Source organism: Protopterus annectens, chromosome 13.part0 (assembly GCF_019279795.1).
Source record: "Protopterus annectens isolate FY-2018-M chromosome 13.part0, PAN1.0, whole genome shotgun sequence".
Taxonomy (NCBI): Eukaryota; Metazoa; Chordata; order Ceratodontiformes; family Protopteridae; genus Protopterus; species Protopterus annectens.
Genome location: NC_056747.1, coordinates 1,259,486,136 through 1,259,513,067, shown reverse-complemented (window position 1 = coordinate 1,259,513,067; position 26,932 = coordinate 1,259,486,136). Strand labels below are relative to the sequence as shown.

At 45.2% G+C, this 26,932-nt stretch overlaps 1 protein-coding gene across 1 annotated transcript in view; it reads left to right on the top strand.

Annotated features, from left to right (window-relative positions):
* The window catches only part of NPEPPS (aminopeptidase puromycin sensitive), a 1,948,381-nt gene that overhangs the window by 1,754,224 nt on the left and 167,225 nt on the right, over positions 1-26,932 (top strand). Inside the window, exon 25 of the mRNA XM_044054968.1 lies at positions 19,217-19,264. Within this exon, the coding sequence (XP_043910903.1) occupies positions 19,217-19,264 (48 nt within the window). The remainder of the gene's footprint in view (positions 1-19,216; positions 19,265-26,932) is intronic.

Genomic DNA, 26,932 nt, shown 5'->3' with positions numbered 1-26,932 from the left:
AGCAGTCTGCCTTACCTCTGCCTTTTCCATTTACATCTGTCCTTTCGGCAATGGCCATAAGGACTGAAAGGGAAGAGCTAATGTAAACCCTTTTGCCCTGACTTATATACATTTACTACACCTGAAGAGAGGGAGACTAAGTGGAGAGCTACGGCAAGACAGCATGTGAAAAGACCAAGACTGACCCAGGCTTTGTCTTTTTGCATCTGTCCTCCTGTCCATTTTACCACAACTGTGCAGGATAGTGTCAAATAAACATAGATAACATATGAGTCTGGATATTGTCATTGCTTTATAAGTAAAAAAGTAAACTATATTCTTCCGCATACACACATCAACATGAACAAAGTATAAATGTGTACTCCTAAGAGAGTCATTGTGTATTATATCAGATGACCGTAGTAATTTATAAGAAAAGCATTACTGATTTTATGCTCTCCACACATTTCTTGAAATTGTAAAAATGACAGAAAGAAAGTAGTGTGTGGGGGTGGACTGCAATGACTCCGAGTGGAGAAAAACCCAAATCTGGCTTGTGCGTTCATGAATGTGATAACGACTTGTACTTATGTGAATAACAGTGACAGCTGATGAGAGGTTTCCCTGAAAAGTGATAATGGCTCAGTGCTATATTGTAACTGCACGTATTGTTAATGTGATAATGACCTGCATTTCATTACTGCAAAGTTATGCATGCTGAGACTCAGGTGATAACTGCTGGACATAACCTGTTGAGTAGGCATTCATTATATTACCTTGTGCAGCTGTTATGCAACACAGACTCTTTATCAGTAAGGAGAAGACCTGAGTAATTCAGTATAATACCATAACACTTAGATATTGCTGAGCTCTTCCTCACACCGAAATTCCACACATCACTGACAAAGGCAAGAAAAATTCCCAAAATATGTAGTAGCTCCATGCTGGTAGTAGTTAGCAAGTAATAACCTTTATCTCTCTCAAGCAACTGCTGATTATAATCAGAAATGCAATAAGCCAAGCCAAAATGTCAAACTTATGTGGTTGATCCATCTAATAATTAATCCAAATAGTAGTAATTCATGTTCTCACTTAACCATCCCTCTGGTTACAATAACACATAACTACAAAAGCCAGAAATATTGTCCAAAATATCTGGCTGAGCAATGCCAACATTCAGAAAACAAACAAAAGTCAGACCTAAAATGCTATGGAACAACTTGTTACTACTCCCACAAGAGGGGAAAACATACTGGACCTGATCATCACCAACATGGGGACTCTATGCTCCAGACCAGAAGTGTATCCCTCATTGGTAAGATCAGACCATAAACTAATCTCACTGGATATTCACATTCCGACCCCACCCCCTGCCCAGAAAACCACAGTGAAAAACTTCTTTAAAGCAAATTTCACACTCCTCAAAACCGAGGTGGAATCCTTCAAAGCCCCCGGGCCTGTGGAAGATACGGCCCAGACCGCAGAATCCTTCATAAACGCATTCTATGAACACCTTTAGGAATGCATGGATCATGCAATCCCAAATAAAACCAAGACCCAATCCTCCAAAGGCAGACGTCCTGTCTGGTGGATCCCAGCCATAAACAAACTATACAATAGAAGGAGGAAGCTACTACATGATAGAGCAAAATCCCAAAAAGGGAAGGCATCTCTGATCAGTGTTAGCAAAAAACTACGGGCACTCATAAAATCGTCTTAAGGCCAGCTTCGAGAGAAAAATTGCACAGGACACTAAGGATAATTATAAGGCTTTCTTTAGTTATGCTAGGAACCTGGGTGGGAATTCCCAGATATGCTCAGAATTAGTCCAAAATGACAAAAAATACACCGAACCCACAGACATTGCCAACATCCTAGCTAACAGGTTCAGTGCAAACCCCCCCCTCCCCACCAAAAGGGCAAATATCTATCCCAGCAGAGTGCTGCCCCCCTGACATCTCAGATGCTCAGGTAAAAGCCGCCCTCTCCAAAGCAAAAAACAAAGCATCAATGGGACCAGACGGTGTCCCGGGCTGCATCCTACATGAACTCCAAGAAGAGCTAAACCCAAGCATAAAACTACTGTTCAATCTCAGCCTTACCACAGGATATGTACCCAAAGAGTGGCATACAGCAACAGTGGTCCCTCTCCACAAAGGTGGTGCCTCAACGGATCCTGGAAACTATCGCCCCGTAAGCCTGACTAGCTTGGTCTGCAAAGCTATGGAAAGGATCATCATGGACCCCATAAAAAAAAGATATTGGGGACCTACAGACACTGGATCCTACCCAGTTCGGCTTTGTTAAGGGCAGATCCTGGTCGATTTCTTTGAAACAGTCACCAAGGCCATTGACGAGGGGAAGGTGGTCCACACAGCCTACCCGGACCTCGCAAAAGCATTCGATACAATACCCCACTCGGGCATTATAGATAAGCTCACCAGCTTAAATATAAACCCCTATGTTACTAGATGGGTTGCAAACTGGCTCAAGGACAGAACCCACATGGTTAGAATTGCTGGAGCCATGTCAGACTCCAAACCAGTTACAAGTGGTGTCCCACAAGGCTCAGTCCTGGGACCTCTCCTGTTCGGTATATATTTCTCGGAGGTACAGGCCAACACGGAAGGACTGTGGCTGACCAAGATCGCAGATGACTGCAAACTGGGCGCTATAATCGACTCTCCAGCCGACACAAGCATCCTCCAAAAGGGCCTCATAGAAACTGACAACTGGTGCCAGAGCCATGGCCTCAAGCTAAACGCCAAGAAGTGTATAGTCATCCCCTTTGGCAAAAACAAAGTGCCCACAAATTACCACATAAGTGGTAATCCATTAAGTACGGAAGAAGTAATTAGGGACCTGGGGACTCATCCCTCATCAGGCCCATAATTGAGTACAATGCCCCTTTTGGGGATGTACCTTACCAGACACCTGCAGCAACTGGAAAGACCCCAAAAGTACCTCACCAAGAGGATCAAAGGGCTCAAACAGATGCCATATGCTGCCCGGTTAAAGAAACTCCAGCTCTACTCAGTGGCATACCGCCTGCTCAGAGGCGATCTGTGCCTGACGTATAAAGCCATGTCCAACCCGGAATTAATGGACATGCTGCATCTCAGAAAATCCAAATCCCATCGAGCTACCCGCTCGAGAGACTTGAACCTCAGCACTGAAATAAATAGGACATGCTGGAGGGACAGATTCATAACCCAGAGGCTCCCTTCACTCTGGAATAAAATCCCAGTCCAGGTTAGGCAGAGTCCCTCATTGACTCTCTTCAAGAGGAATCTTGATGAGTGGATGGGAGATAGTAGGTTTACCCCGGGTATCACTTCTGTGTCACTGTTAGACAGAGGCACAGTATACTAACCTCGAAAAAGGGCATAGCAAAATTAATTTAAAATGGGTGGCGAAAGCCAAACACACTCTGGCTAGGCTTATAAAAATACCCTAGGGCAGATAGCCTAGTATGAACCTATGAACCTAAGTAAGATAACAGCTTGGTAAGATAAAGACATAGATATATAATATTAATATTATAGAAAAAAGTCATTCAGCAGAGTAACAAACCTATCCCTTCAGTTCTGCAATTCCTTATCCTCCTACTATAACAGATGACCAGGGAAAATTACCACACGCTTCCTCAATCTGGATCGACTCACACAAGGCAGTCTTGTCCAAATGTTCTTGAAAGGGGATTCTCATATTAATAGTAGTCACATGGCAGAACTATCACATAAATCATGTCCAAGTAATGAAGCATAACATCCAGTGATGGAGTATACAATGCCTGAACTGAGCAATTCACACTGATACTGATGAACCAGAGCAGCCCCCACTATGGATGTTTTTTCTTATATGTTATAGCAGAAGCTTACCTTAGGGTAGGGCAAGGTCTGAGATGTCTGTGGTGACTATCTGAGAAGGAGCAGGGGAAGAAAAGAGGGAGACCTGGATTTGCCCCATCAGTTGGGTTCTTTCTTGAAGAAATTGAGGACTCAGACTGGGAAGGTTCAAGGCTGCAGATGCTGGTCCCAAATAGATTTGAGGAATCATAAAAGTTTCCTCATCTAAAGTCTGTTGAATGGAATCATAAGAAAAGATGAAACAAAATAACCCAGAATCCTGAGGAATTGTCTTGCTGTTGGCATATTTTGAAGGAACAAAGTTAAGAAACCGTGAAAAAAGTATCAACAGTAATACACATACTGCACCTGTGCAACAGAAGGAAGAATTTCTCTTCACTAGAAGAATCTGTAGGTGAAGCACTCCTCATACTTTTACAATATGTCAAATAAACTTTAACATATGAGCCTGACAATTTAAAAGTCAACGTTGCAGAGTTATACACTTTTCCCCATACCTATCAATAATTTTCACATCCTTATTAGAAAGAGTAGGAGTGGTTTTAACTAAGTGAAAAGCAGAAGAGCAACCAACTAAACATATAGCTGCTGTGTCAGTTTTGAGAATAGTGTACACGACTAAAAACTTTATCCATCCTATCTGTCTTTTTAAGTACGGCCGGGTGACTATCAGGAAACGTACAGACAGTAAGGCACACATCCTCTAAAATAGAAAGGATTAATGGGTGTAGGTTATGGAAAATCCTTCTGTAACAACTCGTAGTATTTTCTGGTGGACTGAGAACTCACTGTTCTCCCACTGAAAACACTGGGACATTCTAGCAAAGCCTAAAAGAAAGAAAGAAAGAAACCCACACATGGAGAATCAGAAAATGAATCTCTCCAAGAAAGGAGTAATCCCTCTTTCTTGGGAACTACTCTACAAAAAGGATCAATAGCATGAATCAAACCCTCAGCCCAGCCCGTACACTAGTCCTATCCTAGAAATGTGAGAGTGGATACATGCTTGGTTTGTTTCCTTTTGATATGAAATATGGAGCCAACTGTGTTACTAATGGCAGACACTGCTTCCCTAGAGATAAGGTACAACTACAAACATGGAGCAACAGGTGGGGAAAAGACAATGACCTTGTATGTGTAAAGCAGTATGAGGACTTCACCCCACAGACAAGAAAAATCAATGCAAATAAAAACATTCGCAGTCTAGAGAGCCACTTCCTGAATTGGTGCCTGCTTAGTAGATTCCAATACATACATGTATTATTTATATTATAATACACTGTGTGTAAATGGTTGTGTAATAGCACAACACAGACAAATCCTCAACTAAAACCATACAAAACTGCTTCACTCATATTACCGTCCATTGACGTTATCAGTAACCATATCTTTTGGCTTTGCTACACTATTTACAATGCATCCATGCTCTTTCCTTATAAAATTTTAATTTAAAATACTACAGATAAAATCTAATTATGTCTCCAAACCTGTCGCCGGCCACTACCATTGCCTCAAACAATAACTAACCATAACATGCATGTCCTAAACCATGCTGCTTCTTCTGTCCCGATCTGCAACACACTGAACTGTGGTAAATTATGTATGCCACTTTATTCATGTGGTATATACATTGAAATGCTATGAGTAAAAACAACTCACGGAGAGTAAACATCCAAGTGCCCACCAGCAATCCAAATAAAATACATAGAAATGTTACCGCATCATTCTTCAAGTAACTGCTGACCTATGCCCTTGCGATTCAAAATGCATGTAATCCCCAATAAATAAATCATTAACATCTGCCAATCAAGACACTATAGCAATATGCTATGTAATTCTGACAGCCTTTCCATTCCTTCAGATGTTGGAGACTTGTTGTACTCCACAAATATATATTTTCAGCAATAAAGCAGTAGCCTTAAAATTTTGTGTTCTATGCTAAATACTTTTTAATCTTAGAGGATCCTTAGCATCTTTCTGAAAAAGAGAAATTCTGCCACTGGGCACTTACTGGAGGTATTTACAAAACCTCACATATGCTCTAAAATCCATAAATGGACTCTGGGAAATGTAAAAACACAAACAGTAGAACTGTAGTCATCATGGTCAGCAATAGCAGTGTTTCACCTTTCTGCATGCCAATAGGCAAAGCATCTATCATAATGAAACATGCCATTTTTGTTTACTGTTGGATATTTTTTATCTTGAAAGATAGTAAGCAATCCTTTAAACTTTTTGTATTTCTGTAAGACCCATTTAATATCTTCATCAGCCCAAGCAGGCTATCAAGAAACAGTACCACTACTGTAAAAAAGTCTCCATGATTATTTCTGGATTTGTCTGACACATGCAGCATACATTCACTGCATCAGTGTGTCATTTTTTGTTATTACAGTTGGGTGTTATTTTACTATATGAGACGCCTAAAACAGCAAACTACAGAAGGTCACATTGTATGGCACTGCAACCATGCTGATCAACTAGTTAATTCTGTTTATAAAGGCTAGTTCAAAAGAAAAAAAGAAGAAAATATTTTTACCCTCCTGTAAGCCACAAAAGAAATTAATGAAAATACAATTTGCCAAGACAGCTGATCTGCATACATGCATATGATCGCGAACACTTAATTGCAATAGTCACGCAACTGACATTACGATCCCTTTTTCCTTCAGTATTCAAAGGGCAGGGTAGGTACTGCAAATTTTCTATTACGTGCATTAAACGCAGAAATAACCCATATGGTTTTGCCTGTGTCTTCGGTCCTGTACTAAATTAACCCATCATTCCCTTCAGATGTTAAAGCTTATAAAACAACAGGGTTTGCATAAACATGCATTTTCTGGGGAAAAAAGGCATGAAACTCTGTCTGACATAGCTAATCTACAGCAGTCCTCAGTAAAAATTGGGAAAAAAATCAAGGGCAGTTTTAGTTTTGACCTACGAGGCACAGTTAATCTCATAATATTAATACAGCAGGTTACTGGAACACTCAGCAAGTTTTCAATAAAGTACGGTAACAGTGTCATCACATCATGTTGATGTTAAAACATTTTATTTTCATTAAATATACAGTAACAAATACGCAAACATGTATTTTGTAAAACGATCTGCTTTTACAGACAGCAGTGTTTTCACAAAGCACCATAAGCGTCTAATACAGTCATAGGACCAGCAGCTTCTTTCCTATGCACGACGCTTCTGAGCAATAAATACCATGTCAGGGCATAACGGTAAACCGAGGGCAATACTCAACCATTCATTCTACGAATTAAACTGCAAGACAGTATGCATCACAGTGCATCACAAGGACGAGTCTGCAGCAAAAATACAAATAACTATACCATACCCACTCATTTCCTTTGTCTCTTATTCGTTCTTTTCTATTGTAAAAAAAGGCACCTTGCCACAGACCGACAAATGCAAACATCACAACCAGCCTTCACCACTGAAAGGTATTGAAGTAGCACTACATCGTCATGTATTTTAATTCGCTAAAAACGTTCACCCAACAACACCGACAATGCTAACTATTAATAGAGAATGTATACAGATAAACCAGGCACAGACTGCCAACTGCACATCTCAGGTCTACGCTTTGTCAGTAAACTACAGCAATCTTTACTTTAATGTACATTAATTAACAATCTTGACAATTCAACGCCAGGTAAAGTGCAGACTCAGTCACAATATAATAAATGACAATGCCAACCCTATCAGCATACTCGGTCATCTTTCTTCAGACAATTCCAACTACGCTGACACGGCGTGACGGATGCATCAAAGTTAAATTTCCCTAACCCAATTGAATCAGCAGCCTCACGCAACCACCCATTCATCAGCTTAAAAGGTGTACGCCAACAGTACTAGCAATAGCAATGTCATATAAAAAAAATGTTGCATTGACCTAGCTAATGTAAATGCAAGCAAAAAAGCACATATTTTTACAGTAGTTGAACCGGAAACTCCTTGCAGTCTGGCGATCTGTGCAGCCCGTGAACCCCCCAAAAAATAGAGGGATCCAGTAGCAAGTACAATCTCCCAATAATTGAAGAAAGAAAAAAAAATACCTGCTGCTGGACCCTCTATTTAGGGAAAACAAAAGAAAATAATGTTGGGGGTGGAGGTGTGACGCAAGTGGTGGCTTGGATTGCAAGAATCCGATTGGCTGCCACCACTTGCTTTTTCAAGAACTTTTAAACAAGATTTTCTACTAGAACTTCAATGGGACCTTAATGTAAAACCACACTTAATCATAACTGTATAAGGTAATTTACACAGTCTGTTACGATTTCAGTGTGTTTTACATTAAGGTCAGCTACAAATCTTGAATACAGTTTCTTATGCTTGTGGAAGGCACTCGGGGGTAACAGCTCGCAATTAGTATCTTCTCATGGCGTGCTCGGTGTTGAACACAGAGGCGCCATGAGAAGGTACTCAGGCTTAATGAGTTACATAAAGTTCCATCTGTGTTGTTCATCTTCTTTCATTCATCACTTCCCACCCTCCTTCCCCCTCCAAAGGCTCCTGGGGGATGCTTTGGGTCTAAGTGGTGCCCTAGGGTAGTAGCGCAGAAGTGGCCTCAGCTTTACTTCCTTTTCTCTATCAAACTCGATCTGAGGTAACTGGGAGAAGGGCATTCTGGGTAGAGACTTAGCTCGAGAGTTTTTTTGGCTGGTGCGAGCTTGGTAAAAAGGCCGACTCTGTTCCGAAGGTTCGGAACCAAACCCATCTGTGAAGAATGAAAGATGATGAACAACACAGGTGGAATGTTATGGTAAGACATAACTTCTTTTTTTTCTGGGACTTTGAACCATCGCAGGACTGCCTAAATCAGCTTTCTTGGGACCTTTTTATATGCCTTCTCCAAGCCTAGGAATGCCCAGTTGGACTTTTTCCTCTGCTCTAGCTTTTATTGAACTCTATCTTACAGCAAAGGTGATTTCAGTTGTACTGCATCCTCATCTGAATCCAAACTGCTCACATCCCATTTCACTTTTTACTACTATGCAAATTTGTTCCAGTCACCCTCTTCAGAACTTTCATGCAGTGTGACAGAAGTTTGATATCTCTTTACTGCCCACAACTGTGAATGTCCCCTTTGTTCTTGTACATTTAAACTAGTGTATTTATTCCCAGTCATCTGGGATACAACTTTCTCTCCATACTGCTATGTACAATTTTCAATCATGATTCATTCAAATGAGTTTTCAGTCAGATTTGTTCAGTCGGTTCTGATTCAACAAAATGTGAGTCAGTCAAAACTAAGGTTCCGTGTTATGTATTTGAAGAAGCAAAACTGTGAATGCGTCTTTATCAAACTTGAAAGCACGAAAAATCAAAACGGTGAAACGGCATGTAAGCGAGGTCTTTCCCTGGGAAAGAAATCGTTTGGTCACCTCCGTTACTTTGCCGATGTTCTTTGTGTTTCACTGTTGTAGTCATCACATTTGAGTTATCCCTGCCAGGGTAACCCTCAGCCGGCCCGAATACCAGAGACTTAGTATTTCTGCGTCAGTGGCTGTCGCTTGAGGAGTGATGTCAGGTCTTCAGTAGTATAAAGTAAGGCAGCTGACACCATTTTACATCAGTCTTTCTTGCCGTTGAGCCCGAAGCAGAAGCAGTTTGCACGAGTGCTGGTCAGCCGCTACCCGAGTTTAGTCTACCGAATTGAAGTTGAAGTCTTCTAAAGCTAAGTTGGGGATCCTTTTTTCTTGCACCAACCGATGTCAGAAAAAGTTAGTAATTGTCTCGCCTGTGGAAAACAAATACCACACCGAGACTTCCACTCTTACTGCGTCACTTGTTTAGGCCCAGACCATGACATCCCTAGTTGTCGCTTCTGAGCTTTGTTGAACGCCAGAATTATCCATAGTCAAGCCCTTAGTGTAGCCAGATATTTTTGTTTACTGTCCTCTAATTCCGATATGGCTTCGGTAAGCCATCCAACAGCAGATATTCCGAAAAAAACGTAAAGATAAAGACAGAGACAGACCGCACAGGTCCAAACCTACCAACAGTGCTTCCGTTAAGCTAGTAGTCAGTTCTCTGGCCTTCAGTGAGGTGCTCTCGTAGCCCCTGATGCCCACTTCTGTTGATTCATAGGCCACTACCGAGACCCTTTCGGAGTCCGGTATGCCGCAAAACTCTTCTTCGACTAAGGATCTTGCAGTCGTCTCAACCTTGGATGGGTCTGGAGCCACTGAGAAGGCACCGACTTCCAAGGAAGTTCTTTGCACTACCACATCTCAACATAAACAGACGTTGTCTTTTGCAACTGCCATTCTTTCTAAAACTACCAAGTTTCTTAGGCCCAGGGTATGAACCGCACCCAAGAAACAGACAATCCGCTCTCAGGCACCTGCTACCTTTCCTCAGTCTCAAATGCTTAAAATGGCAGAAGACCTTATCATGCTGATCAGGGGGAAGCCAAGCTACCCTCTCCAAAAGGAAAAGATTTGTTCCCTGTAGTTTTGTCTGAACAAGAGTCTGAGGAATCTGATGCATCTGAATATGAAGACTTGCAACCCCTCTCCACTTATGAGGATTCTGATGCAGAGGATTCCATTCCTTCAGCCTCTCCCCCAGAGGATTTTTCCTTTGGGGCAACCCTGCATACCTTAAGGGAGCATTTCCAATGGGAGAGTCAGGACTACCCTCAGTCTAAAAAGAGACTCGGGGAATTCCTGGATCTTCCACAACACAGACGGTTGGCCATCCCCTCAATCCTGGATGTTGTGGAGGATGTTTTCCTCGAGTCCAGCTTAACTCCTGATGCCCTTCCTTCTGCTCCCAGAAAACCAGACAGGTACTATAGAGTCCCTGACTCCCACAAATATCTTTTTAAAAATCCTACAGCTGATCCTGAGGTTATTTCTCAAGGGCCAAAAGGAATTAAAGCAACCTCTACTAAGAATACCACCCCCTCAGACAGGGATTCCTGAGCTTTGGACAGATGGGGTAAGAAAGTACACACCTCAGCTACTCTTGCTATCAGGGCACTAAATTGTCAGTTCCATATGCTGAAATTTCAGCAACATACATTGGAACTCCTTTAACAAAAAATGTCATCCTTTCCTGCTTGGGCAGAATCTAAAGATTTACAACAGTTAATGCATTCTGCAAGTCAGGTAACTAAATACACCTTGCACTGTGGTTTTGATGCGCAAGTAGCGTCTTGCAGGGCAGCAGTCACTGGATCTGTCATTAGAAGGCATGCATGGCTTAAGGAACATCCCCTGCCAGATCATGTCAAATCTAAATTGTTAGATGCCCCCTTGCACAAAGATAACTTATTTGGCACTAAGACAGAAGGGGTCTTAAAAAAGATGGAAGAAAAAGCAAAATCTATGCAAACAGTTAAGGATTTCTTGCAGGTCCAGCCCCCTAGGTTCAGCAGGCATTGTCCCTCCAAACACTGGAAGTGAAGTAGGCAGACATCATTTGTCTGCAACCTGTGGGTATCGGATCCGACCTCGGATCCGAGCCGGCCTTTCAAAAGCTTAGGCTCCGAGCTCCTAGCTCCTCCCTCTACCCATAACCCCTTGCCAAGCCCTGACTGACCCCAGATTTTGTTTGCCGCTTTCAAGTTGCGACGGATTCCTTGAGCTCCTAGTGCAGATAAGTTTTCTGACAGGAAAATTTTGTAAAATTTAACCTTTTTTGATTATTTTAGATAGAAGTGTGTCTGTTAGGCTTTCCTTCCTCTATCTTTTATATTTTCTTCCCGGGTTTGCGTAGTTTGAGTGGTTTGTGTGTGTTTAGGCCTGTTAGGGCTAGAGTATGTCTGAAGCCCATAAGGCAGTTTTTTCTAAGTGCACCGAGTGTGGCCATAAGCTGTCCCCGGCGGATGGCCACAGGTTGAACACCTGTCATCTGGTTGTACCATTTGTGCAGGATTCAACCCCCGAGCTTTGAGGGAGCGGAGGTCGAAGCTTGTTCTGGCGGGACTTCTCCCTCCAGATACCGCCGCTTCTGCCCTTCTACACAGCAAGCAGTTGCTGTGGGCTCTCCTCCCGGCTGGGACTCAACCTCCCTCTAAGGCCGGAGGAGAGAGAGACTTCTAGGAGAGAGAAAGAAGGAGAGGCACAGGAGGGGCACCACAAACGGAGAGCTGAAACCTCTAGTTCGGCTCCTCCATCCAAGCGGGCCTCTCCTGTGCCTTCTAGTTTCCCTCCTCCTCGGCTCCACTCCCCTCGGTTCTCTCCTGGGCCCGAGGAGGAGGAGGCTAGCCCTTCAGCGAGGTCCCCAAGGCGGCTCTCTAGGTCCGCTTTGGTGGCCTCGACTAGATCTACCTTCTCCATGAGTGAAGCAGACATGGACCGGATGATGAGGAGATTCATCCAGGCCCAAATGCAAATGGGAGTGCTCCTAGCCCCCCCCCCCCATCCGGGAGGGGCTTCGACCCCTTTTTTCGCCCCTTTGGCTCCTTCTCCGACCCACACCATGGGTTCGGAGCTGTTGGCGCCGGGCAGAGTTGGATCCGGGGGTGGGTCGAATCCGATAGGTCGGCACATCTCGGACCCGTCCCATCCCTTGAGTGCTTCGGGTGCTTCGGACCCGACCTCTCGGAGCCGAGGACCGAGCCTCGGATCCGAGGGAGCTGGTGTGTCTTCGGCTCCGTCTAGGTCGGAGCACACCGGTCTCTCAGATCCGACGGTCTCGGCTCCGCCTCCGATCCGTGCGTCGGATCGGAGTGGGGGTCGGCTCTCGGGGTTCAGAGAAGCTGGCTCCCCCTCAGCCTTCGACGTAGTGGAAACGGCACTGTTGAGGACTTCCGGACCCCCAGTCCCTGCCACGGCTCCATCCCGCACTCCCTTGCAGTTGGGCCAGGCTCCCACCAGCCGGTCCCAGGGACAGCCTGCCTCTATGTCCCAAGTAGTTCCCTTGGAACATCCAGCTGCGGAAGAGTACTCCTCGGACAGCCCCCCCGAAGAAGTACCTCGGAAGCGTAAGTGCAAAAGGAGGCACATGGACTCCCCCGAGTCCGTTACAAGACACAGACTTGGATGAAGGGAGGGCTCCCAAGGTCACCCGCTGAAGACGTCTCATTTGGAGACATTATGGAAATGTTGAGGATCGGGGGGGGTGGTCTGCCCCCAAGGCCTCCTCAGACGAGTCTGTGTTCTTGGAGGCATTCGAGGCGGGCCCATCTACCTCTTGGGTGTCCCCTCCTGCCGACCCTCTGGTGGACCTTATATCCACCAGAGCGTGGAAGGATCCGGACACCGTTGAGCCTGTACCCAAGCGTCCTGACCGTATCCTTTCCTCCGGACCGCATTCACTGGAGCAAAGGCCCTCCAGTAGATGCCATGATGATGGCTGCAGCCACTAAGAGGGAGTTGGCCCAGGAGAGTCCCTCTATGCATCCTCCGGGCAAGGAGTCCCGCTCAATGGATCGCATTGGGAAGCGAGTTTTCAGTTCAGCAACCTTCTCTTTGAGAGCGCTGAACTACATGGCACACGTCATCAGGATGCAGCGGGATTTGATTAAAGAATACGTTGCATCTCCCCCAGAGTCCATGTCGGGTGAGGACAAGCAGGTATACTCCACTCGAATGGCCACTCTTAGAGCAGTTTCTAACACATCTATGCGGCTACTTTCTCACGCTACCGAGGGAGCCGCTAGAGCCAGTGGAGCAGGCCTAGTCATGAGGCGGCAGGCCTGGCTCCGCCACTGTGATTTCGCAGAGCCCTTCAAGGCGACTTTCGCGAATGCCCCCTTTGATGGTTCTGCCTTGTTTGGCAAAACTGTTCGCGAAACATTGGTCCAGAGCGAGAAGGACGGGAAGACGCTGTCTGCCGTCGGAGTCCGCTTCTTAGCTCCCCAGAGGTCCTTCTCGAAGAACCAAAAGGGACAGAAGAAGATGTGGTTCCGGAAGTCGCAGCAGTCCCAACCTGCTCCGGATAACCAGTCCTCCCGTGGCAGAGGAGGACAGGGAGGTCGCCGTCCTAGAGGCAGAGGGGCTCCTAGAAACTTTGGGTTCAGAGAACCTTTCTCTGATAGGCCCACGCAGCAGCCCTGAAGGGTTGCCCGGCTGTCCGTCTCTGGAGGCAGTCGGGGGGTGCTTTTCGAGGCACCTAACTTCTTGGGAGTCCATCACAACAGACCGTTGGGTGCTTCGCGTGATATCCAGAGGTTATACAATTCCCCTGTACAAAGTTCCCAGATCTCGCAGCCTCCCAGATGTACCACCCGACCAAAGGGAGGCAGCAGCTATCGAAATCGGACAGCTGCTAGAAAAAAGAGCTATCCAGTGCGTCCCCCTAGATCAAACCGGGTCAGGGTTTTACTCCAGGTTCTTTTAGTGCCAAAGAAAATGGGGGACTTAAGACCGATCTTAGATCTTTCCCTGCTGAACCTGTCAGTAACCAAGCAAAAGTTCCGGATGGTCACCCTTCAATCTATACTCCCCCTCTTGAGGGAGAACGACTGGATGTGCTCCATCGACCTCAAGGACGCGCTACCACATTCGCATGGACAGACGGTCCAGGAGGTTTCTTCGCTTCGGCTGGGAGCCAGTCATTATCAGTTCAGGGTCCTCCCTTGGTCTCACCTCAGCCCCCAGGGTGTTCACCAAGGTACTAGCGGTTGTAGCGGCCCACCTGAGACTCCAGGGATTACAGGTCTTTCCGTACCTGGACGACTGGCTCCTGACGGCATCATCAAGGCATCTTCTGTGCTCAGCCAGGGACTACTTCCTTCGTATAGCCCCAAGGCTGGGCATCACTATCAACTGGGAAAAATCTTTACTGCACCCCACACAAATTATAGATTTCATAGGAGGAAGGCTAAACACCAGGTCAATGCGAGCCTTCCTCACCCCAGACAGAATTTCCAACCTGAAGTGTCATGTCGCAGCGGTCCTGCAACCATTTTCGACAGCAGCTTCGGTCCTGAGGGCCCTAGGTTCTATGGCGGCAGCTATCCCGCTTCTTATTCATGCGCGCTTATGCATGCGGGTTCTTCAATGGACCCTTCAGGTTCAGTGGTCCCCTCTCTATTCCTCTCTCAACAGTCCGATAGCGGTCAGCAAAGCATGCAAGGATTCCCTTCTTTGGTGGCTTCGGTCTCCGGAGCCTCTGACAGGGAGACCTTTTTGTGCAGCATTTCCCCGAGCCACAGTGACCACGGACGCTTCTCGCCTCGGGTGGGGGGGGCATTCTGCGGGGAAGATTGTCCAAGGCACGTGGAACCCCACAGAGACTTCGTTGCATATAAATGTCCTGGAAATGAGGGCTGTGCTCCTAGCGTTGCAAGCACTTCACAACCTTCTTCCTTCAGGGACTATTGCGATTCAGACAGACAACATGTCGGTAGTCTGGTACATCAACAAACAGGGAGGAACCAGGTCCTATCCCCTTTGTCGAGAGGCCATGAGAGTCTGGGAATGGGCAATTTCCACCAAACGCTTTCTTGTAGCAACGCACATTCCGGGAAAATCCAACATCCTTGTAGACAAACTCAGTCGCACCATTCTTTCCCCTCACGAGTGGTCTCTCAATCCTCAGGTAGTGAAGAAGATTTTTGCCGTCTGGGGGCAACCCTGTTGCGATCTTTTTGCCTCTCACTCAAACGCCAAATGCAACAATTTCTTCGCTCTGCTTCCCCCACCAGGGGAATCCCCGAGAGACGCGCTGGTGCATGCTTGGCCTCCCGGTCTCCTTTATGCCTACCCTCCACTACCTCTGATGCAGAGGCTTCTGCAGAAAGCCAACAGTTTGGGGAGCAGAATGATTCTCATTGCCCCGTTCTGGCCTCGTCAACCCTGGTTCCCCTTTGTATGGTCTCACAAAGTGAATCCACCCTGGATTCTGGATCCGATCCCGGATCTCATCTCCCACCCTCTGGGAATTCCGTTCCCCAATCTACGCACCCTGAAATTGACAGCTTGGCTGCTCCAGTTCCATCCTTGATTAGGACTCCGGTATCTCGTCACCGGTCAAGGCCATCCTAGTGGCGGCTCATAAACCTTCCACTAGGCAGGTTTATCGGAGTAAATGGAAGAGATTTTCTATTTGGGCGGTCCAGAAAAGTTTGGATCCTTTTTCAGCACCTATGTCGGCAGTGCTGGATTTTTTTAACAGACCTCTTTCATCAAGGGGCAAGTTCTTCCACGATTAAGGTACAATTGGCAGCCATCTCTCATTATCACATTGGTCATGAGACAGCTCCCCTCATGACGGCGAAATTGTGCAAAACCTTTCTTAAAGGGATTTTTGTTGAGGCCTCCAGTCAAAGAGATTGTACCACCTTGGGACCTATCTTTAGTTCTGCAAGCCCTTACTGCTCCTCCCTTTGAGCCTGCAGCTTCTACAGACCTGAAGTACCTTTCCTGGAAGACTGCCTTCTTAGTAGCTATCACTTCAGCCAGAAGAGTGTCTGAACTTCAGGCTCTGTGCGTCAAACCGCCTTACCTTTCCTTCTTTCCAGATAGGGTGTGCCTCAGGACCAATCCATCCTTTCTTCCAAAAGTCTCTTCAGAATCTAATATCAACCAATCAATCAACTTACCTGTGTTTTTTCCCCAAGTACTCAAACAAAGGAGAATACAAATTGCATTCCTTGGATGTTCATAGACAATTACGATTTTACATTCACAGAACAGCTGGTCACAGGCAATCAGATCAGCTGTTCATCTCCTTTGCTAAATTTGCTTTGGGTAAAGCAGTTTCTAAAGTCACACTATCGAGATGGATTGCTAATTGTATTCTGCAGGCTTATGACACTTCAGGTAGACCTGCTCCTCAGAGGGTTACGGCTCATTCTACTAGGGCAGTCTCCACGTCAGCCGCCTTTAAGTCCCGTGTGTCATTGGATGATATCTGCGGCAGCCACTTGGGCTTCACCTCATACCTTTATTTCTCATTATAAGGTGGATCTTGTTTCCAGGGGAAGAGCATCCTTTGGCTCAGCGGTGCTCCGGAACATCCTTCCATGACGGCCCAAGATTCAGGTAGCTGGGGACTCTGTCCCACAGGTTGCAGACAAATGAAGTCTGCCTACTTCAGATTTAGAAGTTATGTACTCACCATAACGTTCCATCTGAGTAGGTGACTTCATTTGGATGCAACCATCCCCCCCTCCATCCCCCTGACCTTTATACAGCGAGTATTTATGCTTTGTTCAGATACTTTATTCAGTATTATATAGGCAAACTCAATCTGAGGTCAGTCAGGGCTTGGCAAGGGGTTATGGGTAGAGGGAGGAGCTAGGAGCTCGGAGCCTAAGCTTTTGAAAGGCCGGCTCGGATCCGAGGTCGGATCCGATACCCACAGGTTGCATCCAAATGAAGTCACCTACTCAGATGGAACGTTATGGTGAGTACATAACTTCTAATCCTTTCCTGCTCCAAATAAACCGGCCCAGCCTAGGCCCCATGGAAGCAGACCCGCCCCCAGACAGCAGCCCCATGGAATGCAGAGATCTAAGCAGTGGACTAACTCCACTTCAAAACCAGGGAGTTCTAAGCCTCCCCTTATGGTAAAAACTCGTAATGACTCCTCTCCTCCACCCCCTCCCTCTGCCCACCTTCACTTACCCCTAGAAGGAAAACTCTCCTTTCACTCAAGCATCTGGGCCACCATTACCAAGGACCCATGGGTTCTGAATATTGTCTCAGGAATGCAGATTCTCCTTCCACACCCTTCCAACCCCAATAGGGTTCCCAGATCTACCACCAAATCAGTGGGCAGAGGCTCAAAAGCAAATCCTTTCCCTGCTCTCTCTGAGGGCAGTAGATCACGTTCCTGCAGAACAGATGGGCCAAGGCTTCTACTCCAGACTTTTTCTGGTGCCCAGAAAAGAGGGCACCTGGCACCCCATCCTCGATCTATCCATTCACAGCACCTTCCTGGTGATCCCAAAATTTATAATGCTCAGCCTCCAACAGCTGCTACCCATGCTCTCCAAGGACGCTTGACTAGCCACCCTAAATCTAAAAGAGGCCTACCTCCACATTCCTATCAGGGAATCATGCAAGAAATACCTCCACTTCAGGGCAGGATCTCAACACTTTCCATTCTCTGCCCTTCCCTTTGGCTTACCTACTGCTCCCAGAGTTTTCACAAAAATGTCTGGCTCAGGCCATTGCCTTTTGCAGACAAAGAAATATTCAGATTTACCCATACTTAGATGACTGCCTTATTCAGGCACATAGCCAGGAGAAGCTGCTCAAGCACCTGGCTTTTGTAAAGACCCTATTAACCTGTCTAGGGTACACAATCAACAAAAAGAAATCCAAACAGGTGCCCACCTAAAGGATAATCTTCCTGGTGGGAGCAAGTCTGGACACAGCTTCCCAGATGGCATACCTACAGCCTACTTCTCTCAACTAGCCACCAGGCCCCAGCTAACTGCAAGGAAGATCCTGAAAGCTCTGGGGTTCATGGCATCTTGCATTCTACTATTTCCATATGCCAGACTGCATATGAGGAAACTTCAGTGGTACCTAAAGAGCCTTTGGTGCCAACACTCTCAAGACCTGGAAACTCTTCTAACTATAATTCCTTGCCTCAGAAAAGATTTTCTTTGGTGGGCAACAGCATGCTCCCACAACAAGGGATCCAGGCTAAGGGAGTCTTTGTCTGTCTGCCTATGCATATAGGTGTGTGTGTGTGTGTGTGTGTGTGAGATATAGTGATTGAAACACACCTGAGCAGTTGCTTGACTTGTATGAGAGGCATTAACTTGTGCCTGTAATTTGAAGCAGCCTAAAGAAGATGGACTTCTGTGTGTTTTTAAGATGCTGTCATTTGGATACATAATTAAATTAAAGATAATGTCTGTCTGTTTTTGCATTAGCGTTAAGACATTAAGTCAGGGCAAGTACCCAACTGAAAAACATTCTTAAGTATAGACTTTTTTTCTTTACCTTTGCTCATACCTCTCAACTCAACCTCATTATGAGGAATGTTCTGCATTTAGAATCTTAAAAATTTCATGCTCCACACTGAAATGATCTGTCTCATTCATTGCTAAGGATTTAATAGATGTCCATGGCAACTATTAAATCGTGTTAATTCATCAAAAAACTTTTTCTGTGAATACACGGCACATTTTAACTATGCAATGAGCTTCCTAGATGAACTTGTTACAAAGTATTCCACATTTATGCTCATTTGTTTCACATTATGAGAGGTAGTGTTCCATATACTGAGGCTAAATAGTTGAGAGCTGTGTGAAAGGTGAAACCACATACAATACTCCCAGTTAGACATTTTGGAAAATGTACCCTGTTTCTTGCTTGGTTATTGTTTGCGTATATACACCAGCAACTCTGTTAAAACAGCTACAGAATTACAGTGAAATTGTATCTTAATTGGAGAATGAGGCATGTTGTAGTGAAGAGTAATTTGTGTTTATTTTTCAGCTAACAGTTGAAGGATTTGCTGTTGAGAAGATGGCAAGTGAAGTCAAGGTGAGATTGATGTAAACTGATCAAACTTTTACTGTCCTCTTCTTATAAGTGTCTTAAAAGAGCTTCAGTTTTGAGGGGTCTTCCTCGTTTACATTCCTGTAGCCACTAAGTGGAAACATGAGGTCTAAAATTTCAAAAATGTCATTTAATATTGTTCTTTGACCATGACAGAGCACCACTTCTGAAATGGAGTGACAGACCCTAAATTTCCAGTTCTTTCTGATTGCCTTATTTGGTTAGTGGTGACAGTTTGCCGTTTCCAGATATCAGTTGTTTCTTTTCCACATTTGTCTAACTTCAGTATACTGTTAAGTACCTTATCCCCTAATCCCTGCTTTAGTAGAATGCGCTTGAAACCACCGATTAGGTTGCTGTTAGCACTGCTGGTGTTCAGTCACTGAAAACCCTTGGACTGGTTCTTGAAGACACCTTTCAGTCAGCAACGAAGTACATTCGAGACAGTTTCAAGTCTTTTCAGGATACAAAATTATTGAGGATAAAGGCAGTAGCTGTAAACTGTTACCCACACATAAAGTGGTTCAGTAATACCTATTTTTATGGGGACATGATAAAAATGAAGTACTTAAGAGTATGGATTAAAAAGGATTCTGTTATGGCAGCTAGAGATATGTGTGAAGCGACTAAATAAAAGATAATACGAAAACTCAGAAATTGGAAGCTCTGTTTCCAACTGTGGTTCAGGAAGTCCCAGGGTCCTTTCCAAGACACACTTGGCAATAGCTCCCCTAGGGGCAGAGGGGGGAACTCAAATGGACAACTGCACCAACGTGGTAGAGGAGGCCCAGAAAATCAAAGGCCCAGAGATTTTCTCCGATAAACTGTCAGCGCTCCTGAAAGGAGGCCTGATTGTCCCCCTCTGGAGGCAATCCGGGGGTCAACTTTCCCTGCACCAGAGAGCCTGGCTAGATATAACAAGATATACTTGGATGCAGAGGATTGTTCCCATTTCCCTTACACTTTCAGCTGTATGCAGAATTAATGATGCACCCAGTCAGAGGAAAGCAGCAGCACTAGACAAACAAAAGCTGCTAGAGAAGTCATCCAAGAGGTCCCACCAGACCAGACAGAATCCAGAACTTGCTGAAGATTCATTTTAGTGCCAAAGAAAACAGGGGACTGGAGACCAATTTTGGATCTCAGTGACTTGAGCAAAGCAGTTCAACACACACAGTTCCGGATGGTCATGGTTCTGTCCTTTCTGCTGTTTTTAGGCAGGTTATGACTGGATGTGCTCAGTAGACCTTCAGTATGCATAATATCACATAAAAATGAACAGAAGGTATTTACGCTTCTGGCTTGGGAGCCAGTCACTACTAGTTCAGAGACTACCCTTTGGCCTCACCACAGCCCCCAGAGTGTTCACCAAATGCATGGCTGTGGTAGCAGCTCACTTGAGAGTGCAGGGATTCCAAGTGTTTCCTTACCTAGAGAACTGGCTCATTACCAACCTGACCAGGCATATACTAATAAGAGCAAGATCAGGTACTCCAGACTTGTGCTCGTCTGAGGATAACCATAAATTACAATGTCTGTTTCAACTGACTCAGACCTTGAAATTCATTGGAGCAGTGTTCAACACGGTATCAGTGACATCTCTTCCTCTCACAAGAGTGCAGATCAGATTCCAGGACAGAAAAATAATTTGCAGTGCCAAAATTTCAGCTCAGCTGATTCTGCAAACCTTGGGGTCATTGTCAGCAGCCATTATTTTAGTTGTTCTGGCAAGATTTCATATGAGAATTCTTCAGTGGATGTTGGCAACTCAGTCATCGATTTTTTTTTTTTTTTTTTTATCAATGCATGTCAGCACAAGTAAGAATCACTCAGACACACGAGAGACCTTTGATGGTGGATTCGATCAGATCAAGTTTTTCAAGGCAGTCCTTTCATCCTCCCTAAGCCCAAGGCTATAGTGACCATGGACACCTTCCAAATTGAGATGGGGGGGGGGGGCATTTTCTGCAGAAAACAGTCTTAAGGCACTTGGTCCCTCGAAGAGGCCAACTTGCATATCAGTGTTCTGGAGATGAGCTGTGCTTATAGTGTTGCATGCATTCCAAGACTGTCTCCCTTTCAGGACAATTGCGATAAAGACAGACAATGTATCTCTAGTTTGGTACATCAACAGATAAGGAGGAACCAGGTCATACCCTTGTGTCGAGAAGATATGGGCGATCTCATCCACCTGCTTTCTCATAGCAATGCAAATTCCGGGGAAGTCCAGTGTGATAGCAGACAAATTGAGCAGGTCCTTTCTTCTACCTCACAAGTGTCTCTCAACTTAAGTGACAGAAATGATTTTCCATCATTGGGGCCAGCCTTGCTTCAGTCTTTTTGCTTCTCCCCTAAACAACAAATGCAGGAGCTACTTTGCCCTAATCCCACCTCCAGCGGAATGACCAAAGGATGCTCTACTCTATGGCTGGCCTCCTGTTTCCTTTATGCTTACCTGCCAATTCTCCTAATTCCAGAATTTCTGCAGAAAGTTGCCAGGTCAAAGAGGGAAAGTCATCCTCATTGCTCCTTATTGGCCTTGACAGATTTGGTACCCCTTCCTGTGGCCTCCTCTTCTTTACCCACCTTGGATTCTAGATCCGATTCCAGACCTCCTGTCTCACCCAACAGGCATGATTTATTCAGATATCTCCAACCTCAAGCTAACAGCGTGGTTTCTCCAATTTGGTGAATAGCCAGACCACCAATGCTCTCTTCTCCTGTCCATCATATACTTATATATTCCTGTAAGGCTTCTACAAGAAAACTTTACAGAAGTAAATGGAAAAGGTTCATTTGCTGGGCACAACAAAAACATATTGACACCTTCCCAGCTCTTGTACAAAGTGTAGCTGAATTTTTGGCAGCAGTTTTTAATGTGGGAGCTTGGTCCTCAACAATTAAAGTTGAGTTAGCAGCAGTCTCTAACTTTCATATTGGATTTGAGAATTCTTCTGTGGCTTCGTCAGAAATTTGTAAAGCAGTTTTGAGAAGCACACTCCTGATGTTCTTCGTTTTCCATTGCTGCAGTCCTTACTATTGGGTATAGTCCGCATCCAGTCGGCCCGAATACCAGAGTATAAGGCTGACGTCGGTCAGGGCGCATTAGACTGACGTCAGTACGTCAGGGTACTAATGCGCATGACCGGCGTCATATCCTCAGTCTTTTTTGCCGCGTGGTCCGATGCAGAAGCAGTTTTGCGAGTGCAGGTTGGCGTTCTGAAATATTTCCGAAACCGGAGTTTCAGACCGAATCAGAGTTGGCTAAGTACCCCGTTGGGGAACATTTTGGTTTTTCTTGCCTCAGTATTTAACCGGATGTCAGAAAAAGTGAATAACTGTATTTCTTGTGGGAAACAAATACCTCATAGGGATTACCATACATTGTGTATACCTTGTTTAGGGCCTGAACACGACGTTGTTGGTTGCCGCTCTTGTGCTAGGTTTAACAAACGCACTATTAAGAGGAGGTTAGACTGTGCCAGATTAGTGTTTGGGAAGCGTTGCAATTATAAAATGCCGCCGGATGCTCCGGCGCCGCTTCGTCAAGAAGCGCAAGGACAAAACAGCGAAGCCTAGGGTTGATGAACCGGCAGTCCCGGACGTCGGTTCTTTAGGAGGCTCAGTGGAGCCTGAGGTTTTGCCAGGAGTTTCTATGGAGTCTCAGGCAGAAACTTTACTGTTACAGGATGTACCCTCTCAGGAGGCAGGCCAGGCTGAGGGGCTTCTCAGGTAACTATTCTTCCCTCTCTTCCCAAAGTAGTTAGAGCCTCTCCTTCTGTTGCCAAAACTTCTTTTAGAGGTAGGCCAAGTTCAGCTTCAGTAGGGGCTTCTCCTAGCATTTCGGGTTCTGTACCTAAGAAACATATGCTTAAAATGGCAGAAGATTTGATTACTATGATTAGAGGTTCTATGGGCCCTCCTGATAAGAGGCCTAGGGTGGAACCAGAGTTTGACAGTTTTGAACAGGGTTCAGGGGCTTCTGAGTCTTCTGCGGAAGATTTGCAGGAGTATCCTCATTATTCTGATTCTGATGTGGATGATGCCACTCCTTCGGCTTCTCCTCCTGAGGATTTTTCATTTTCAGAGACTCTGCATTCCATGAGGGAGCACTTTAAATGGGAAGGCCAGGATTACTCTGATTCCAGGAAGAGGCTTAGGGAATTCTTGTTTTTACCCCAGCATAGGCCCTTAGCTATACCTCCTGTGTTAAATGTGGTGGAAGATGTTTTTGCTGAGGCTTCCCTGAACCCTGATTCTTTGCCTCCTGCTCCTGTTAAACCTGATAGGTACTATAGGGTGCCCGAAGCTCATAAGTATTTGTTTAAGAGTCCTAGGGCGGACCCAGAAACTGTTTCTCAGGGGCCTAAAGGTGTTAAGGCCTCTGTGGTTAAAAATCCTGTTCCCACTGACAAAGAGGCAAGGGCGTTGGATAGGTGGGGTAAGAAAGTGTATACTTCTTCCACTCTAGCCATGTGCGCGTTGAATTGTCAGTTTCACATGCTGAAATATCAAAATTATCTCCTTTCACAATTGAAATCTAAGGTGGATGCTTTGGCGGAAGGTATTGATTGTAAAGAATTGCTGGATTTAGTTTATGTGTCTGAACAAGTGGGCAAGCATTCTTTGCACTGTGGTTTTGATGCTGTGCAGGCCTCCTCGAGGGTGGCTGCCACTAGTTCTGTTCTTCGCAGGCATGCCTGGTTGAGGGATCAAAATTTGGCTGAGCATGTTAAGACAAGGATTTTGGATGCTCCTTTACAGTCTGATGTGTTGTTTGGTTCACCTGTGGAAGCAGTTTTAAAGAAAATGGAGGACAAAGCTAAGTCTATGCAAACTGTTAAAGATTTTTTGCAGGTACAGCCACCGAAGTTTAGTAGAAATTGGCCTGCTAAGGGGTGGACATATCCTGCTTATGATTCCCAGTCTAGGGGTAGGTCTAGACGTGGTAGGGGCAGGGCTCAAGGTTCTTTTAGGCCTAGAACTGGGAGTTCATCTGCTCAGACTTCTGGTGAGGGCAGGGGTCAGTCCTTTCGTAAACAGACCCAATGACCTGCCTTTTCAGCTGCCAGTAGATTCTCGTCTGGCAGCTCCTTTGGGAGGACGACTGTCTCTTTTCAAAGAAAATTGGGATTTAATTACTCAAGACAGATGGGTGTTGGACATCATTCACCACGGTTACAGATTTTATTTCCATACAATGCCCCCTTTCAAAGGCATGCCAGACGTTCCTCCTCCACAAAGAAGAGAGGCTCACAAGCAAGTTTCTCAGTTACTCCAAATGGGGGCCATTCAGCCAGTCCCTGTATCAGAAAGGGGCCTAGGATTTTATTCTCGCATGTTCCTAGTACCAAAGAAGGGGAACACGTGGAGACCGATTTTGGATTTATCTCTCCTCAACACTTATCTGGACATTCCCAAGTTCAAGATGTTGACGTTACAACAGCTTTTACCCCTGCTGGGCAAAGATCACTGGATGGTAACTTTAGATCTCAAGGAAGCTTACCTTCATGTGCCTATCAGGCTAAGTTGCAGGAAGTATCTGCGGTTTCGAGCTGGAGATTCTCATTATCAGTTCTCTGCATTGCCCTTTGGCTTATCTACTGCGCCCAGAGTATTCACGAAGGTTCTGGCTCCAGTGATAGCTTACTTCAGGCTACAAGGAATTCAAATCTATCCTTATTTAGACGACTGCCTGATTCTGGCTCAAGAAAAGGAAGACCTTCTACAGCATCTGGAATATGTTATAGCAGTGCTAAGATGCCTAGGGTATTCTGTGAACGAAATAAAGTCCAGTCTAGTACCCTCTCAAGACATGTGCTTTCTGGGTGTGAGACTGAATACAGCAGCCCAGATGGCCTTTTTAACCCCGGACAAACAAAAGAGTCTATCACTTTACTTCCATCAACTATCTCATCAGTCCGTGCTGACTGCAAAGACAGTCCTTCAAGCATTAGGGTTCATGGCATCTTGTATTCTGGTGCTTCCCAATGCCAAACTGCATATGAGGAAGTTACAATGGTATCTCAAAATGTATGGACACAGCACTGCCAGGATTTAGACACTGTCATTCAAATAATACCTTGCCTTCAAAGAGAATTTTTGTGGTGGGCTCAGGAATGTCACCTAAACAAGGGACTCTCTGTGATGGCGCCAGAGGCGAGTCAGATTTTAACGACAGATGCCTCGGATTTTGCTTGGGGAGCTCATCTAAATGGAAAGTGGATACAAGACAAGTGGCCTGCCAGACTACAGCATCTACATATCAACATGAAGGAGATGTTAGCAGTCCAGTTCGCATTACTGGCTTTCAAGGAGTTACTTCTTCCAGGGCAGGTGTTGATTCTAACAGACAACACAACTGTCATGTGGTACATCAACAAACAAGGGGGAACACATTCTTATCCTCTATGCAGGCAAGCAATGATTTTATGGGAGACTGCTACGCTTGCACCTAACTCTTCAGGCAAGGTTTCTGCCAGGAGCACAGAACTCCTTAGCAGATGTGTTAAGCAGACAAATCATGGATCCCCACGAGTGGAAACTGGATCTTCATGTATTTCAGAAATTGACAGTGTCATGGGGAACTCCAGACATAGATCTGTTCGCTTCTCCACTAAACCACCAGCTGCCACAGTTTTGCACCAAGGGGTTTCATCACACAGCTTGGAAAGTGGATGCTCTGTCTTTCAGTTGGACAAACCTTCATGTGTATGCCTTTCCACCTCTGCCTCTTCTTCCAAAGGTACTGTTAAAGGTCAGACAGGACAGGCCAAGGATGATTTTGATAGCTCCAGATTGGCCTCGGCAACACTGGTACCCACTACTACGGAGTCTGGTAAAGAAGCCTCCATGGCCTTTACCTTTGATTCCACATCTGTTATCCCAGAAGGACGGTCATCTGCTCAATGTCAAGCTTCACTCTCTTCATCTGACAGCCTGGCATATTCTGTGTTGAAACACAGCAGGTCTCAACTTCCTCAACAAGTTTTAAATGTGATTATGGAAGCTAGAAGACCTAGTACAAGGAAAGTGTACGAAAAATGGAAGAGATTTTTATTTTGGAGTAAAGCAAAGAATTTGGAGGTTTCTGAGCCTAATTTGAGTGTGGCTCTTCAATATCTTACTGAGTTACTGGACAAGGGTCTGTCCTTCTCTTCCATTAAGATTCATGCTGCAGCAATCTCAGCTCACTATGATTGTGACCCACCATTGTTTTCGCATCCTTTGTTCAAGCAGTTTCTTAGAGGGGCGAAGAATATCAGACCCCACGTAAAGCTCCTACTCCTGCTTGGGATCTCAATTTTGTGTTGGAAAAACTTACTCTACAACCTTTTGAGCCTCGGCTACTGCTGAATTGAAATATTTGTCATGGGAGACTGCTTTTTTGTTGGCTATTACTTCTGCGAGAAGGGTGTCTGAGTTGCAGGCCCTTATGGCAGTCGAGCCCTTTTGATTTTCCATAAGGATAGGGTATCATTACGCACTAATCCTTCCTTTATGCCTAAGGTGGTTTCTAGTGTGGCTTTAAACCAAACTATTCATTTGCCTACTTTTTATGCAGACCCCCAAAATAAAGGGGAAAAGATTTTGCATACTTTAGATGTACACAGGCAATTGCGTTATTACTTAAGCAGGACTAAGGATTTTAGG